The sequence below is a fragment of the Phragmites australis genome, chromosome 15 (genome assembly GCF_958298935.1).
Source record: "Phragmites australis chromosome 15, lpPhrAust1.1, whole genome shotgun sequence".
Lineage (NCBI taxonomy): Eukaryota > Viridiplantae > Streptophyta > Magnoliopsida > Poales > Poaceae > Phragmites > Phragmites australis.
In genome coordinates, this window is record NC_084935.1 from 17,526,886 (window position 1) to 17,545,142 (window position 18,257).

Below are 18,257 nucleotides of genomic sequence, written 5' to 3' on the forward strand. Positions count from 1 at the left end.
TTTTTCAATCCTTTCCTATTCCACATTGCAACTCAATGCCTAACAATGAGATAAACCGCTATTAGGGTGACTATACCTACATTCGTGCTCGAGATCATAGACTGTTTATCTAGGAACACTTCCCTGATAACCAGTCAGGGGTTAACAGGTATTTGGTACTAAAGGCTGCAAATACATGTCGTGCGTGCCTCAAAACAATTTCTAACGAGAGGGGATGATGCTTCAAAGTCACTTTCTGCGGGGATCGTGAAGTTCCTTATCGAGCCTTGAAGTGCATGAAGGCTAAGATGGTTTTCACTCAAGTCGGACCTAAGGCAATACACAATGTACATTCCCACATGGCTACAAAATTCTTGAACTAATCACAAGAAAACTTTTCAAAGGCTAAACACAATAAGTTGATGCATGGTTTATGTATCCTGCATTCGTGAAGTCCCATGTTCATACACATGCATTGCGGTAGAAAGTAGAGATTTCATTAACAAGATTTCAAGTTCTTTTTATAGATGTGCTAAAGAGATTACATATCCAAAAGAAGATCCAAAAGAGGCCCTAAGTCCTAGCTCGATGCCGCGCGAAAGAAGAAGAATGAGAATATCAGAAGGTCCTAATAGAAGAGCCTACGTCTAAGGTTCCTCCCCTGGAGTAACTGATGTAGTAGTTGACTGCTACGCTGTCATCGTTATCATCATTGTCATCGCTTGGGGATGAGGATAAAAAAATAGTAAGAGAACAAGATAAAAGAATAAAATTTTATGTTACTCATATTTACATTCTATAAAAGTATTTCTACATATTTGGATACGGATATTATCCATATTTTACATATCTAAAGCTCGGTATGCAGCTCGGCTCGTGGCTGGACTGTTAGATGCTGAGGATATATTGTATGCCTTTTTTCCCTAGAACTTCGAGCGATTCGTTATCCAATTACTAAGCAGCAGCAATGGAGGGATGGTAGCTCCATCTCCTTGCCCAGCCTCACAACCATCGCCTCCTCAGTTTCATTCTCGACCATCACTACTATAAAATTATTTTTAGATACTCAGAGTACTTTTTCACAGGCGACACATATAACAAAAGTGTCTGAGCAGTTGGCGTGGCCCCTAGGGCTTTGGACTATATGTGGAAACAAATTTTCACAGTTGGTACGATTTCCAGATGCGGGTGACATAAAAAGCCACCTATGTAAAAGGTTATTTTTGAGATAATTTCTTATGTGAACCATCTCTAGTAAAGGGATGATTACTACAGGTGAGCCACATAATTAGCCACCTATAATAATAGACTATAGCTTATCTTAAAAAATTCATAGTTTTTCATACAAAGTCGAATTAAGACAAATTTTATATGAAAATTATAGTTCTCGATGAGATCTACATCTTTGAGTTGAAAATCTATTCATTTGAAGTCATTAAACGTTCAAATAATCATTTGAAATTTCAGACATAAGAGATCAAAAAGATTGCATATGCTATTAGTATTACTAGTACTTTTATTGTGAGATGTTAAGAACGTATCGCGTGAGCTGAAAGGTCTCAGGTTCGAGTGCCACGAACCGCACGCAAAATATTTTGAGTGAAAAATCGTGTGACTTGTGACTTCAACGGCGTGACAGCGGGGCAGGGGTGCCTAGTGGGGACAAAAAATCGGTTTTTTCAGGCCAAAAAATATCGATTCGGAGACCAACTACCACACATGGTTCATTAAGTGAACCACCTCTCGTAATCATTTTTCACAGGTAGTCTCTTTTGCAGGCCTTCGACTAAAGGTGGGTAAATACCTCTGAAATTGGGTTAACACTCACCTCTGAAAATAGTTTCTATAGTAGTGTCCACCCTCCTCCCACCTTCGACTCCGCACCCACCATCCCAGGGTGAAGTGCATCGCCACAGCCCCCTCGCACCCACAAACTCTAGCTCTACGCACCATGTTGGCTCCAAGGAGCGCCATTGTCCCCGTCCACCGCAACCGTCGTTGCCTCCTTCTCCATTTCCCCTCAACTGGAGCAATATGCTCATTTGATTTCCTTTTTGTTTTGTGCAACTCCGATCTCCACGCACCTTGGCCTCCTCCTAGACTTCCTCGCCGTCGCCGCCGCTATTGCAACCGTGTGCCCCAACCCCAAGGTCGCACCCTCCCTCCCTCTCTCATATCCTGATTTCATGGGTTTCAAATGGTGGTGGAGTTAAGTTTTTCGCGCATCACGTTTGATCCATTTGGTTTGAATGAGCCGAAATGCTTTTTCAAGTGGTGGCGGAGTTCAGGTGTTTGTTGAAATGCCCCTGTGACGGTGGCATCTTACTTTTCTTTTTTGATCAATTAGTAGCACCATTGCTAACTGAACATAGGTGATCTAGCTATGATACTTCTATTTCTACCCTTAAAAACCTAAGAGCAGAACGTTAGATTCTACGAGTTGTTTACTTCCTGTTTTTTTGTTTGCTACGTTTCCAATTGAATATAGTAAAGTATTACCTGCACATAGATGAAGACATAAGAAAGAAAGAAAAAAACCATGCCAATAAAAAATGTACATTCATATGAAATGTTTCTCTTTTCTGAGGAAGACATGATGATAAAAGAATTTGGTATGATCCTACTGTTGGTTGCTTCAGCTAGGAGTATGAACCATATAATTTATGTCCTACTACTGGTCCTTGTCTTTTTTCCTAGTTTTAAGGCACATCAAGGTTTGCTTGTAGCCCTTACATTCAAGCATGTATGTCTTCTGTTAGCAGCCCAGTCCTACTGCGGCATGCAACCAAATATAACTCTAGGCAATATTCCAAATGATTTTGCAACTTCATCAGCAATCTGATCCCTGTATCTTTGTATGGTTGCAAGATTTGATTGTGCCTCATGACTTGATAGCCAAAATGGAGGTGTGATCCCTTTATGATCGTCATGCCATGCTGCTATATTAAGTCAGATAATAAACTATGATGATGTCATAGTTGATTGATTAATAAATCCACTATAAGCCCTTTTTGCCGGGAACTCTTTCGAACATGTAGCAAGGATGAAAATATGTGAATCAAGCTTGAGGCAGCAAGACAGCAACAGGACAAGGAGCCTCAACATAACAAGTGATAACATTCATCTGGTATTTATTCAGTCTTATACAAGGTAATCTAGTCTATATCTATTTCTAAGAAAACGGATTCGGATATATCCATATTCATATATGAAAAATGAATTCAGATATATCCATATTTGTATTCGTCTGCTAATCGAATAGATATTTTTCTTATCATATTTATATTTAGTTAAATATGAATATCAAATAATATGAATATCTGTTATTTATTTTCCACGCTAGTGCTGGGGAACCAAGGCCTAACCAACACACCCGGTGGCGTTCCGACCGCACTCATCATGCCCATTGTGCGTGTCGGCGTGTCGTGCACCGCATCGGCGGAGGAGCCTAACCTCCACGCGTGCGGCGTGCGGCCAAACTTGAAACTTCGGCAGGTTTCCTTTTCCTTCACCTTGTTTTCGCTTGCCTTCCTCCTCCCCGTCCCCGCTCTCTTTCTCTCTCTGTCTCTCGCGTCGCCCTCCGTCCAAGAGGCTAGTCTTGCGGGGGCGAGGCGAGGCGAGGCGATGTTCGCGTGGAAGGAGAAGGTGGCGGACAGGCTTGCCTGCCTCCTCGCCGACTCCCCTGTCTCCCCCTCTCCGACCGCCCCCGCCGCCGTCGAGCCGCCGAATGTGAGAGATCCGCTTCCGTCCCACGCTCACATTGTGTCGGTCCGATTCCTATTTAGTTTTTCCGTTTTTGTGTGGATTTGGTGGTTGGTGAGGCCGCGAGGGAGTTGGGGGATCTCCCCACGGTCCCGTGGCCGCGGAAGCGGGGAAGGTGGGATCTTGGAGGGCTCTTGCTATCCAATCAGGATTGAAGAATTGATTTTTCGTAGTCTTTCAACAATTGCGTGCATTGTGGGTGAGGTAACTGTTAGGTGATTGGTTCCCTGGTCCTGCTTCGGATCTGTGGTGGGTTTCCTCCGAAAAGGGCGCCGCTTTGGAGTGCCATCGTCTGAGAAGCATCGGTTTTGTGCTGCGATTGAATCGGTTGCTGCTGCATCTCTTCATGGGGATTTGTTGCTGCGTAGTCCCTGGGCCTGGGCGTGTAGGTCTGCGCCGGGAGCTTGCATTGTCGTTGCAGATGTGGTTTTGCTGCTGCCGCTGCCTGCTCGTGCGGACTTGATGTGCATTGGTAGAATGTTCCAAATAGAGCGGTGTAGACAGATCGTCTGTCCTTACCGCATAGCAGCTTTTCCTATTGCATAGATGTGCATTGTCTTGTCATCACTTGGATGATTGAGAGACCGGACTGTGCGGCACCACCATTGAAATTTGGCAAATAACTCTTGTATGGCCAATCAGTCCGCACGCTTTAGAGGATGATGAAGTATTTGTGGTTCACATAACATTAAGCCTTAGCTTGGTCTTAGAAATCTTGGCCAGTTATCTAAGATATTGCACTTATTGAATTTCTGATGTTTAAGTCATCAGAATAAGTTTGTGTAAAGTACACTATTCAGTGCGAGAACCTTTGAAATATGCATTAATCTGAATCAGGCCCTTGAACTATAAATGTATTGATCAACAGTCTTAAAGTTATCTATAATAAAATTGCATGCGGCCTTTAAATATGCAAAGCTCACCATGTCTGTTGTCCATGCTGATATCCCAGTTTGGTTTCTTGGTGCATCATTTATCAGTTTAAATTAACTATCTTTTATAAATTAGGGTACATTTATTACTCTACCCTTCTCGGAGTTGCATGCTCGACACAGCATATGCATCACGGGAGTACATTCTTCTTGGGAAGGAACGGATGACCAAAAACTGTGGCCATGCTCAGTTGCCTAATACACTGCCTATTTTTTACACTATCCTTGAATAATAAAAGCTAATAAAGTTGTTTGAGGAAAGAAAAAGCCTAGTTTACATTGATTTGAAGTAGTTAATAGATGCAGTATCTTTGTCAATTACCATGTCTTAGAAATTACGTGGACAACATTGCATTCCATACTAAATCAAAATATTTGATTCAACAGTTTGTCAATTCGAATTACCTTCCTGCCTTGATTTAGCAATGACTTTTGAGGGCTAGATTCTACTTTCATGCATAATAATATTACTATTACTTATTCGCAAGCCCTTACAGTACTGCTTCCTGATACAATCATACAATATTTGACTTGAAGGCTCAAATCAACCTTAACACATCGCTTGAGGGGTTCATTTGATATTTTATATTCTTAGTTTGTTAGCAATAAGCCTTGATGTGTGTAGATTTCCAGCTAGCAGATTAGGGAGAATAATAGTTAATTAAAGCAGTAATGGTTGTAGTTATTAGCTGATTGACCCAGGGATTTCCAGCTAGCAGATTAGGGAGAATAATAGCCAATTAAAGCAGTAATGGCTGTAGTTATTAACTGATTGACCCAGGCCATATTGTAGTGGTCAGCAGTGTATAAATAGAGAAGAAAACAGAAAAGGCAGCAAGCCATTGCAGCACCAAAAAATACCATTACTAGTGTATGTGTCTTGGGTGAGTTCCTGGGCTACTTGTGAGGTTGTAGGCCTTTCAATTGGTATGGGGGGGGGGCTGTCATGGCGGGTGAAGATGGCCCTTCTACAGCTTATGCGCCTGTGGTACAGCGCGTGGTGAGAGATGTCGGAGGCGCATACCCGTTGCTCACCAAGCACAACTACGCCGAGTGGTCGGTGATAATGGAGGTGATGCTTGAAGCCCGCGGCCTCTGGGAGGCCATGGACAAGGGCGGCGTGGACAGGGTTGACGACAAGTTGGCAATGGAGGCCATTTTTCGCGCAGTCCCGCCGGAGATGGTCACCTCTCTTGCGAAGAAGACGGCGAAGGAGGCCTGGAACGCGATCAAGACGATGCGCGTCGGCTGGGACTGGGAGGCAGAGCTGCAAGACGGTGGAACAGCCACACCTGACTTCCATGTGGAGGCAGTGGTCAACTACATCCACCCAAGCGCGTTGGCTCCATCCGCAGGCAGCGTAGAAGGCGCTTATCCTGTTGTGCCGGCGCCCACAGGGGTGATCTCGGCGCCCACGCCTGTAGGGGCGTCCTCCGCGGCAGACCCACCCGCAGATCTGCCCGTGGGCCGCACATCAACAGCGCCTGCAGGGGCGCCGGGCCCCCTTGCAGGCGGCGCATCCGCGCCCTTCTCATCCGCAGGGGCAGGATCCACGCCCACAGGGTCTTCTCCCGCGGCGGCCTCGCTCCTGGAGTTCGTCTCTCCTCCGCCAAACGACTCCGCCAGGCTGGATGTGTACCACGACTCCTCCCCTCTCCGTTACCGTCGCATGACGACGTGCTTGGAGGGGGAGAGGCACCAGGCCTTGCCAATCGCATCGTTGATGGTGAGGGGCTGTTGCTGGTCAGCGAGGAGGGAGAGTCGCGCTCCTTCGCTAAAGCAGAGCACGATCCAGCATGGCAGGTGGCTATGCGTGAGGAGATGGACTCCATCGAGCAGAACAGGGCATGGTCGCTAGTGGAGCTTCCTCATGGGCATCGACTTATTGCGCTGAAGTGGGTCTTCAAGCTCAAGGAGAACGAGGCACGAGCAGTGATCAAGCACAAGGCTCGCCTCGTCGCCAAGACCTATGTGCAGCAACCGGGCATTGACGTCAATGAGGTATTCACACTCGTTGCTCGTCTTGAGTCTGTTCGGTTGCTGCTAGCTATTGCTGCGCAAGATGGCTGTTCGGTGCATCACATGGATGTGAAGTTGGCTTTCCTCAACGGCGATTTGGGGGAAGAGGTGTACGTCGCGCAGCCGCCAGGTTTCGTCGTCGCCAGAGCAGAACAGAAGGTGTTGCGCTTGGGGAAGGCGCTCTACGGGCTGCGGCAAGCGCCGCAGGCTTGGAACGAGAAGCTGCACACGACATTGCGAGCTCTCGGGCGTATGGTACGTGAGTTGCTTCATGGAGCGGCCTACGGAGGAACACATGGCGGCAGTGAAGAGGATCCTGCGCTATGTGGCTGGGACGTTAAGTCTCGGTTGCTACTACGGGAGGACAGCGGAGGCACGGCTTGTCGGGTACACTGATAGCAACCTCACCGGCGATGTTGACACAAGGAGGAGTACATCCGGCGATTTGTTCTTCTACGGCAGCAGCTTGGTGAGTTGGCACGCTCTCATGCAAAAGGTGGTGGCACTCTCGTCCTGTGAGGCGGAGTATGTTGCTGCCACTACCGCAGCCACACAGGCGGTGTGGTTGGCTCGGCTGCTCAGTGACTTCAAGGGGAGGGACGCTGATACCGCCGAGTTGAAGATTGACAACAAGTTAGCCTTAGCGCTAATACAAAACCCTGTCTTCCATGAACGTAGCAAACACATCGATGTGCGCTATCACTTCATCAGGGAGTGCCGGGAAGATGGGAGGATTAGTGCTGATTTCGTCAGCACTAAGGACCAACTCGCTAACATTCAAACGAAGGCACTTGGGCGAGACAGATTCCATGAGCTTCATGTTAGGATTGGAATGGTCAACATCAATTTCAAGTCCACACACAAGGATTCGGAGGAGATTGTTAGCAATAAGCCTTGATGTGTGCAGATTTTCAGCTAGCAGATTAGGGAGAATAATAGCCAATTAAAGCAGTAATGGCTGTAGTTGTTAGCTGATTGACTCAGGGATTTTCAGCTAGCAGATTAGGGAGAATAATAGCCAATTAAAGCTGTAATAATTGTAGTTATTAGCTGATTGACCCAGGTCATATTGTAGTGGTCAGCAGTGTATAAATAAAGAAGAAAACAGAAAAGGCAGCAAGCCATTGCAGCACCAAAAAATATCACTGCTAGTGTACGTGTGTCTTGGGTGAGTTCCTGGGCTACCTGTGAGGCTGTATGCCTTTCATAGTTTACGGATGTTGCTAAATTCTTCGTTGAGTAGTGATCTATTTGAATTTTAATAGTACATCTTTTATTTCGTGTTATTCAGATGTTATAATAACCTTTATTTTTCAGGCAATACCCTTCCCATCAGAAATTATTACTGCCCCCAAGAAAGCATCGTTATCATCTTATGTGTTGTCCCTTTTACCAACCTCAAACTCACGGCATGAGAGCAATTCACCTTGTTCAGAAACTTTGAGACCATTACCTCCTGAATCACTTCCTAAGCGATGGAGAGGGAATAATTTCACATGGAAAGATCTGCCTCTGGAGTTGAGTGAGGAATCTGGGTCTGAAAGTGAGATGGAGGAAAGGAATGGGAATTTTAGTAACAACCAGATCCTTCAGTCATACAGATCCGTGGATAACTCAAATGAAAATGAGGAAACATCAACTTCAGAGTGTGCTCGAAATCTTCATTATCTAACTGAAAAGTCTATGTTTGTATCTCCAAAACTGTTTGCATTCTTTCAATCTTCTCTCCCAGGAACCTTAAAGGGATGCCACTGGGTATTGCTCTATAGGTAAACTATTAACCAGCATGTCATGTTTACAGTTTTTTAAAATATGAAAATGCCCTGTTTAATGTTATGTTTATCTTCACACTTCTTAATTCCTTCTTGTTTTTAACAAATGAAGTGCAGCACCTGGAAGCATGGGATATCTCTAAGAACACTTCTTCGTAGAAGTGAGAACATTCAGGGTCCATGCCTATTGGTATGTCCCGCTATCTTCTTGGACTTTACCATTTTAGGGTGTTGCTACTTTTGCCATACTTATGTGCTAATTTAATCTTCATTTTCTTTTTCAAAAATTGGGCCTTTCATTCTGAAGATGTTTTCCCTCCTTTTTGGTTAGATTGTTGGAGATATGCAAGGGGCTATGTTTGGTGGCTTATTGAACAGCCCTTTGCGGCCTACAGAGAAAAGGAAATATCAGGTCAACTATAGAGAAATTGTGCTTTCTACTTATGAATATGGATACAAGTCATGCTGCATGCGCATGAAGAGTTGCTAAGTTTTGTCCAGCTTATAGTAATTATTATTACCTTTCTGATGGAGCAGGGAACAAATCAGACGTTTGTGTTCACAACGGTTTATGGTGAACCTAGAATTTTTAGACCAACTGGTGAGTATTATTTACAGAAAAAAGCATGTGAAACGAGTGGATGATGGGCTTGTGGTCATTATCTAAAAAATGTGTTGAGTTGTTTCACAGGTCCTTAGGCTTCAATCTATTCAGTCCCTAAACATTTGCACAATACCACTTTAGTTGAGCTACTGGTTAGTGGGACAGGACGACTAAAATGCTTGGTAAAATGGCCTTAAAATTAATGAGGCAATTTAATGAGACATGCTGGTGGATTAGTGTGTATAAATTTCTAACAAACACAACTTTATAATGTGTTAAGTTATTTTGAAATATATTTTAATGAAATTTGTATATGCCTTCACCCTTTTCATAATCTTTCTCAACTGTTCTATATTAGATTAATATATAAAAGAAATTTGAAAGTTATGTCTATTGTTTGAAAGAGCTTACTTGGAAGTATATCCAGGTGCAAACAGATACTACTATTTGTGCTTGAAAGATGCTTTGGCATTTGGAGGTGGTGGAAACTTCGCATTGTGTGTTGATGAAGATCTGTAAGTTTTCTGTACTGGGCTGCTGGGATGCAATTTTCCTCTTTTTTGTGGAGACTGTATCAGTATGGTATCTAAATTATGTTTGAATAGGTTGCATGGAAGCAGTGGACCATGTGAGACATTCGGAAACTCATGCTTGGCCCATAGTCCAGAGTTTGAACTAAAGAATGTTGAGGTAAGATCTTTTTTCAGTAACATAATAAAGATTTGATAGTCATATTAGTTCACAACTTGGCTTATGAATATGACATGTAAGATATACTTTGGAGTGGCCTAATTTATTGAAACACTTGAGTTTAATCCTGATAAAATTGTGTACTTTGGCCATAAGTTTGTTATCTTCATGTCTGTATACAATCTTTTAGTAAAATATAATGAAATAATTTTATAAGAAAAGGTCAAAATTACTTCCCTGAACTATTCCTAGTGTCCGGATAACCCTAAACTTTAAAATCGTTTATTTAACCCTCGAACTTTAAATGCTGGATCACATAACCCTTTAGAGTGGTTTTTCTCGGTGGTTTTGCTAACTTGGTAGCTCAAGATGTTATTTTCGTTGATATGGCAGTACACAGTGGCAAGCAGGCCAACATGTCATATTTTCTCGCTCATCCCTCTCTTGCTAGCCTCTCTCCCCCTTCGGTCAGCCTTGCTCTCCCTCCCGCTGGCCTCTCTCTCTCCCTCCCATTGTCCTCTCGGGCCGGACGAATCAGGCCATATGCGACGAGATCCGCCACTGCCCAAGCTAACTCGGTTCCAATACACGTGAGAGGGATGACGTGGTAGCCACGTGGCAAAAACAAGTGACATGGCAGCCACGTCATCAAACCGTTGTTGTAAACCACTTTCGGCGTTATGTGATCCAGTATTTAAATTTCGGTGGGTTAAATAAACAGTTTTAAAGTTTGGAGGTTATCTGGACACTAGGAATAGTTCAGGAGTAATTTGAACTTTTTCCATTTTATAATAAATCTTCCTACATCACTATGATGTGTTCAATGTCGATATTTGAAGATGTTATTGATTGGAGATAGGAAATTTCTATGCACTTCTTCCATGGTGATAATTTCTGTGATTAGATAGAGTCGTGAGTACTCTAGATGCTTTGTTTAGATGGGTTTGATCGAAAACCATCTTTGCAAATTTACATCCTTTTTATGATTAATTCAAGTTCAATAGTTCTCTGTTTTGGGTGTGCATATAGATATCAAATACGTATACTAATGGGATATTCTTTTTCTGTTTCTTTTTTTTTTGAACGGTGAGACCTATTTCTGCGGTCTTCACTGGAGGCAGGGTCGAGTAGGCTGCTCCGTGCGAGCCCGCCGAAAATCGGGAAAATCCCGTGCATACCGCGCGAGCGCAGCGCTCGAATGCGGCTGGCTCGGGACGGGAGCTCCGTGCTCCCTCCTTCATCAGAGCGCTGCGCTCGCATTGTATGCACGGATTTTTAGTGGGCTTGCACAGAGCGGCCCGCTCGACCCTGCCTCCAATGAAAACCGTGGAAATGGGTCCTACTGTTAAGAAAAAAGGGGATATTCTTGTTCATTTCAACTGAATGTAGACGTGGGCACAATATGTGCACTCCTAGATAAAAGTAGACTTGTTGAAAATTGATTAGAAATTGTACAACCATTTTCACTCTCATTGTCCTATGACATAGTGCGAATTCGAATAGTGAGAAAGCACTATTCATATAGGGAAATCCACAAGCTGGCATGTAATTACGAATTGTCAAATAATTCATATCCAGTTTGCACCCCTAGACACATTTTCGCTGTTATACATGATTTCACATGTCTTGTTCTGGCCATTACTGACACTTCTTTTCTACAGCTGTGGGGTTTTACGCATTCATGGAGTCGTTCGACATAGCTGAATAGCTGTCCCGTCTATGATGTTTACTTGTGGTTAACTCGCAGTACTTATTCTTTGTAATCTCATTCTTATTTCCCTCATTTAAAATTATTTCAATATTTTCGTAGTATGTACTATAAATTGATTCTGGTAATAAGAGCAATTCTGATTTCTGAATGAGGAATATTGCTATGCCTCCGGCGGTATTTTAACTTTGCTTTACTCGAGTCATGTGTCTGAAGCGCGGGATGAGAACGCTGATAAAACACGTGAACCGAAACTACCATACCGCCCGTGTTATTAATTAATTAAATTTATTTACCCACATCGGCAAATCACCCAATGGGTCTTGCTAATAAGTTTCCGAAGGATGAGATTAACCCCCGAAAAGGGCCCAAATTTCTAATATTATGGCTGGTTTCGGCCTCGGATTTCACTCACCGAACCGTAGAATTAACCGGGGTGACTGGTGGTCTAAAAAAACTGAAATGCAGCAAGCGGTGAATTGTAAGTTTACGCCAAGACTGTCGAACGACTCCATGATGCTGCACATCAATTGCATAAGCAGCTGCTGCTACCTTTTGCGTGTCCTTGCCGGTGCGAAATTAGGGATGGCAACAGGTAAATGTGGGTTCAGCTAAAATCCATAGCGGCCAGAAATTAAAAAATCGGCCTGAGCTGAATTACTTATCAGGTTAAAATATGCTCTCACATGAGTCACATCTGAACCCTGTGGGACCCAAAATCTAAAAATACCCACCCGGTCTTACAACAGAAACAACATAATAGCTCAATAGCAAAAGCTCAGAATAGCAATAGCTACCAGCAGCAGAATTGCAAATGCTCAAAACAAGAGAATAGCTCAGTAACAACAGAATAGCTCAATAGCAAAATGTCATAATGCTGAATGCTCAGGAGCTCAGAATAGCAATAGCTACTAGCAGACGTGTAGTAGAAGCACCTGCACCTACAGCCTAAGACCCGTTGGTTCAAGGAGTCAACATTTGGTGTCCAAACAACCCTAACTTCTCTTAGCCTCCTGAAATTACATTAGCTAATGAGAACACCATGCCAGATTGCCAATTTCAGAAAATTAAGTAACATTAATTATGGTCAACTACAGAGCTTCTAAAGCACAGTATCAAAGATGGTCAGTATGGAATGAATTAATGCATCGATTGGATTTTCTAAAGGAATAAGTCCATTTTACTTCCTCGAACTATCACGTTTGTCCGGATAACCCCTAAACTTTTAAACCGTCTATTTTACTCTCCCGAACTATCAATACCGTCTATTTTACTTCTCGGAGTGGATTTTCTTGGTGGTTTTGATAACGTAGTGGCGGTTTCGCCACGTGGCAATCCTAGTTAGCGTGCTGACATCAGCGTTGCACAGTAATTTAATTTTTCTTTAGAAAAATAATTCATGAAAATAGATTATTCCGAAAAATAAGTTTTATGTTTAGAAAAAATCCAAAAAATATAAAATGATTTAGATTTCTGTAAATATTATTTAATGTTTTTCTAGTGTAAAAATTATTCCAAAAATGTTATAATAAATGTTTTAATTTGGAAAATAGTTTTAGAAAATATAGATTAATTTAAATAAAGTTTAAAAATATTTTCTTTGATAAAATAAATGCTTTTAATATGTTTTGTTGCATATAAAATTAGTTTTAATTCTAGAAAAATTAGGTGTAAATCCAGAAAAATAGCTTTTGTCATTTTTAGTCATAGTTTGGTGTCGTTTCTAGCCATTTAAAATTCGTTTAGCCGTACTTTTGTGCATATTTTGGGCATATTTGAGCACATTTTTGGTACATTTTGGGCACATTCACCACATTTTAGTCCCATTTGGGCTCATTTGGATCACATTTGAACATATTTTGGTCATATTTAAGCACTTTTTGTCATATTTGGGTACATTTTTAGCACATTTGGATATATTTTGGTCACATTTTTGCATATTTGGTCATATTTGGCCATATTTTGGACATATTTGAGCATATTTTGGTACATTTTGGTATATTTGGGCACATTTGGCCATATTTTGTCCAAATATGCCCAAAATATGCTCAGAATGTGCCCAAATATGACCAAAATATACCCAAATATGACTAAAATGTGTCCAAATTTAGCAAAAATGTATAAAAAAATGTGCTCAAAATGTGTTTAAAATGGGCCCAAATGTGCCAAAATGTACCCAAATGTGACCAAAATGTGGCAAAAATGTGTCAAAATATGGCTAAATGTGCCCCAAATGTGACTAAAATATGGCTAAATGTGTCCAAATGTGCCAAAATATGCTCAAAATGTACTCAAATGTATCCAAAATGTGTCAAAAAGTACGGCTAAACTAACTTTAAATGGCTAGAAACGACGCGAAAACTACGGCTAAAAATGACGAAAACTATTTATCTGGAATTAAACCTAATTTTCTAGAATTAAAACTAATTTTATATACAACAAAACGTATTAAAAGTATTTATTTTATCAAATAAAATATTTTTAAACTTTATCAGAATTAATCTATATTTTCTAAAACTATTTTCCAAATTAAAACATTTATTCTAATATTTTGGAATAATTTTTATACTAGAAAAACATTAAGTAATATTTAAAGAAATAAAAATAGAGCTAAAAACATAATAAAAATTTATCTAAATCATTTATATTTTTGGATTTTTTTAAACATAAAACCTATTTTTCGGAATAATCTATTTTCATGAATTAGTTTTCTAATGAAAAATCGAATTACTGCGCAATGCTGATGTCAGCACGCTGACTGGACACGCTGACTAAAACTGCCACGTGGTAAAACCGCCACTATGTCATCAAAACCACTGAGAAAAACCACTCCGGGGGGGAAATGGACGGTATTGATAGTTCGGGGAGTAAAATTGACGGCTTAAAAGTTCAGGGTTATCCGAACAAATGTGATAGTTCGAGGGAGTAAAATAGACTTATTCCTTTTCTAAATGAAACATTTTTTGAATGATAATAACATAAAGCGGCCAATCATATGCACAAGCCAGAATTGGGATAACAAAACTAGAAATGTGCAAATGATCAAAAGGAGATTGATAATCAGTTGCCATCGTACAAAATGTGTTGGAACTGAAGTCCCGAACAAGGAAAGCCTTTACTCTGAGGGAAAGTCGAAGGCTTCTGGGTGTAACACGTGTTTAGAGGTAAATAACCTTGATTCTCCTCCATCTCGAGTACAGTATGGCCATATTTATAGCTCGTACTCAACCACTCTATGCTAGGATTTACAGTTTCACCCCCTCACCTACCACATTCTCGGCATATTCGGGGGTATTATGGTACAATCAAGTACATTTACATAATTTCAATTCTGCCCTATGCAGTTAAGTGGGCATCGACGTCCATTTGTGGTCTTTGGCCAATCTCATGGCTGCAGTGAAGGTTCCTCCCCAGCTTCCAACCGAAGGTTTGCCACGAGATTCGCTCCTGCCCTCCGGCGCCATGAGTTGATCTTCGGCCTTCGACCAAAGATACGCTAGTACCTTCACACCCTTCAGTTAGCGGAATCGACGGTCGACCTTCGGCTCCCGACCGAAGGCCTGTCAATGCCTTCGCCGACGTAGGCGACAGGAACCATAGACGTGCCTCCGGGCTTCGAACGAAGGTCCGTTGTAACACCCTAGTTTTTCAACTTTTTGGAAATAGTAATAAATATCCATTTCCTTAGAATAGGGTGTTATTCTTTGCCTCAAAATCATAGGAGAAAGAAATTATTTTCTAAAAGCTAGAAAAATGAACCTAGGCTATATTATAGTTTGATTGCTTTCATGCTGAAATAGCTGTATTAGGGTTTTTACTGTGCAAAAAATAAGTTTTGAAAACCCCGAGGCGTGCCATTTAAGTTTTTGGAAAATATTGCAAAATTTTTCCTAAAAGAAAAGTTTTTTTTCTTTTCCTTGGGCTTCCTTTCTTTCCTTTTCTTTTCCTCTCTTTTTTCTTTTCCTTGGTAGCCCAATCAACCATCCTTTTGGGCTGAGCCGGTCGGCCTCCTTTCTTTCCGGGCCGAGTGCCAGCCAACTCCCGCTTGGGCCGGCCAAAGGCCGTGGCCCAGCAGTGCATCCCTTCGGCTGTTGACACGTGGTCGGTTTTCGCCTCCGCCCGCTCGATAGCGCCCCACGGTCTCCTTCTTCCTCCCGTAGCCACCCCGAATGCAACCGAACCGGACTCGAACATCTCCGTGTACCGCGCGCCTTCCCCTCCTTCCCCGAGTCCGAATCCCAACCAACTCAAGGTTATCCGCAGCCGCGTGCCCGCCTTTATAAGCACCCAGCACCCTCGGTTTCCCATCTAAAATCCGTGCCGTCTCGAGCTCTTCCACCGTCGCCATAGCTGCTCAGCCCAACTCCGCCCCGACGAAATCCATCGCCCGATTGCCGTAGCTGAGCCACGCTTGAGCATCTCCATCGCCTACCATGCCCGCTGGTGTTTTCACCGACGAGTTTTGGCCACCGGAGCTCCCTCCCCGTAGCTCACCCGAGACCGCCGCCGTCTACCTCGCCGCCGACTGCCTTTCGGTGCCCCGCCGCTCGAGGTAAGCCCTAAAACGGATTTCCCTTGTCCACTTCTCCCTCCGCTGCCGCTCGCCGTTGACCCCCATGCCCGGCGACAAGGTTCACCATCTCTCCAGCGACAACACCGCCGCGCCGAGCTGTCCGCCACCGCTTTCATCTCTAGAGCCGGTCAACAAACCCCCCCCCCCACAAACAACCGTTAGATCTGTTTTGGATGGCCATGATTAAAAGCTTCGCATACCCTTTCGGCGTCCAATCGCATGCTGCCACGTGGCCACTTAATCCTAGTCAGCAAGTCAGGCCATGTTATCGCTGCATAAGCCGGCTACCTCATTGATTTAGCCCACGTGGCAGTGGCATGTCAGCACACCTTATCCAGTCATATTTTCTATTTGATTTAATTCGGGAGTAATGGCAATTTTGCAAATAAGCCCCTGGACTTTCCTGTATTTAAATAAAAGCCCCTATAGTTATGCAGATTAGCCCCTGAATTTTTTCTTAATTACAAATAGGTCCCTCAATTTTTGCAAAAAGGCCATAACCTCTCTGTTTTTATTTAAACTAAGCCCTTTTTATTTTCAGATTTAACCCTAATCTTGTTTATAGCATAACTTTCTCGTTTTAGCTCCGATTTAGATGGTTTTCGCGCTCACGTGTTCGTAGCGACGTGTACTATCTTGTAGTACCTCTTACATAGATGTTACCTATGTTTGATATACTATTCTTAGTTGGTTTTGTTGCATATTTTTTCGGTGTGTTTGGAGAGCAGACGAAGAGCAGTTCGAGCAACTTTTTGAAGAGTCTGAGAAGCAAGTTGGGAGAGGCAAGTGTCCTTGAATATTTTGATCCCAGTTTTGTTTAGAATGCGTTCTTTTATTTCAAACATGCATGCTGTTAATCCTGAATCCTATGTACTATAGTATCATGTTCCGTATAATTCCTTGTCGCCATGCTGTTAGTAGATGATATGATTGGTAGTCATGCTTAGCTTTGCACAAGGGGATGGTAGATATAAGGGTTAAACATGATTAAAAAATTAATGCAACTATGAGTTGGGAATATTAATGACGACATTAGCAACATGGAACCTTAGGCCTTGAGCAAAGTTGGGTCGATGATGATGAAGTTATGATGTTGGTTTAGTGTTTTCTCAAGTAAGCTAAGTAAGGACCGGTTCGTGGAGCGATAACCCAAGATATATCATACCAACCACAAGACCTGGTATGGGACAAACCTAGCCTATTAATTAGTGGATTCCAGTTTTTGTACGTGCCAAATGGAAGAGTGGATGTGTGGGGATGGCAAAGGCTAGAATTATTTGGTTAGTGGTACGAGATGTGTAGTGGAAGAGAAGGGTGAAAACTTTCTAGAGCTACAAGGCGCAAAAAGGGGGCTTCTGGGTGGTGTGAATGCCACTTTAACGGCGATGAAACCTAGCGGGCATGCACATACTGGATGAAACTTTGTAACGGCTTTGTAGTGATTTTCCGGGCAACACACCACTAGCGTGTGTTAAGTGTTTCGTGGACACAGCAACAAGAAAAATCACAACTTGTGGGGAAAGCTGGACAATCTCTGCAGAGTGTAAAATCTGATATATCAACCGTTCTCACGGTTATGAGAGACTTGGATCCTCACATGATTAGCCGAATGGGTTTGGGTTGTTTTGGTCTGTTGGGAGCCTGATGTGGGATTCAGGTGGATGGGAAATATGTGGAGATGTTTCTAGGAGTTGGAGGTCTGTTGATGAATCACCTAGATAAGTAGGATGCTTTCATAATACTTCGTTAGTATAGTTGGCTTTTATGCAAAACTTTAACTGTTACAGCTTGTTCCTTGTTTAAGCTAGCATGACATTTTATCTTCCCACACTTGCGGAGTACTAGTTGTACTCACACTTGTTGTTTTTACCCAAATGTCCTCCAAGCGCTGCTCAGACATTGAAGGAGATCCAGATTTCTTCGTTGATGAAGATGAAGACTGCTAGGTTGACGTTTCCCCCATCAATTGCCTGTGGAAGTTGGAGTTTCGCGGAGTTTAGTTGTGTGCTTTTGTTTAAGGATTTGTAGTCTCTTTATTTGTTCTAGTTAAACATTGTAATAATGACACTGTGTGTGATACACTGATGAAGTCGCTACATGTATGAAACTTGATCCTAGCATACATGTGATTTACATATGGTTTTGTCCCTTTCTAAAACCGGGGTGTGACAGAGGTGGTATCAGAGCCGTGTTGACCGTAGGTCACAAGCTTAGCTAG

The 18,257-nt window shown here is 42.6% G+C and overlaps 1 protein-coding gene across 2 annotated transcripts; it reads left to right on the forward strand.

The window, feature by feature from the left end:
- The first annotated feature begins 3,480 nt into the window (after window positions 1-3,480).
- LOC133893249 (uncharacterized) lies at window positions 3,481-11,626 on the forward strand. Of its 2 annotated transcripts, none has more exons than XM_062334227.1 (8): window positions 3,481-3,708; window positions 8,010-8,461; window positions 8,582-8,654; window positions 8,796-8,876; window positions 9,002-9,065; window positions 9,496-9,583; window positions 9,674-9,758; window positions 11,420-11,626. In XM_062334227.1, exons 1-8 carry the CDS (start codon window positions 3,604-3,606, stop codon window positions 11,456-11,458), a joined length of 987 nt encoding a protein of 328 aa, XP_062190211.1. In that variant the 5' UTR covers window positions 3,481-3,603; the 3' UTR covers window positions 11,459-11,626. The 2 variants fall into 2 exon arrangements, with proteins under 2 accessions (XP_062190211.1, XP_062190212.1); XM_062334228.1 differs by having other exon boundaries at window positions 9,689-9,758.
- The last annotated feature ends 6,631 nt before the right edge of the window (window positions 11,627-18,257 follow it).

Excerpts from the sequence above, each read along its gene's own strand:
- LOC133893249 (XM_062334227.1), top strand. The coding sequence starts at position 3,604 with ATGTTCGCGTGGAAGGAGAAGGTGGCGGACAGGCTTGCCTGCCTCCTC. Across the intron at positions 3,709-8,009 it reads CCGCCGTCGAGCCGCCGAAT|GCAATACCCTTCCCATCAGA; the intron begins GTGAGAGATCCG and ends TTTATTTTTCAG. Across the intron at positions 9,584-9,673 it reads TTGTGTGTTGATGAAGATCT|GTTGCATGGAAGCAGTGGAC; the intron begins GTAAGTTTTCTG and ends ATGTTTGAATAG.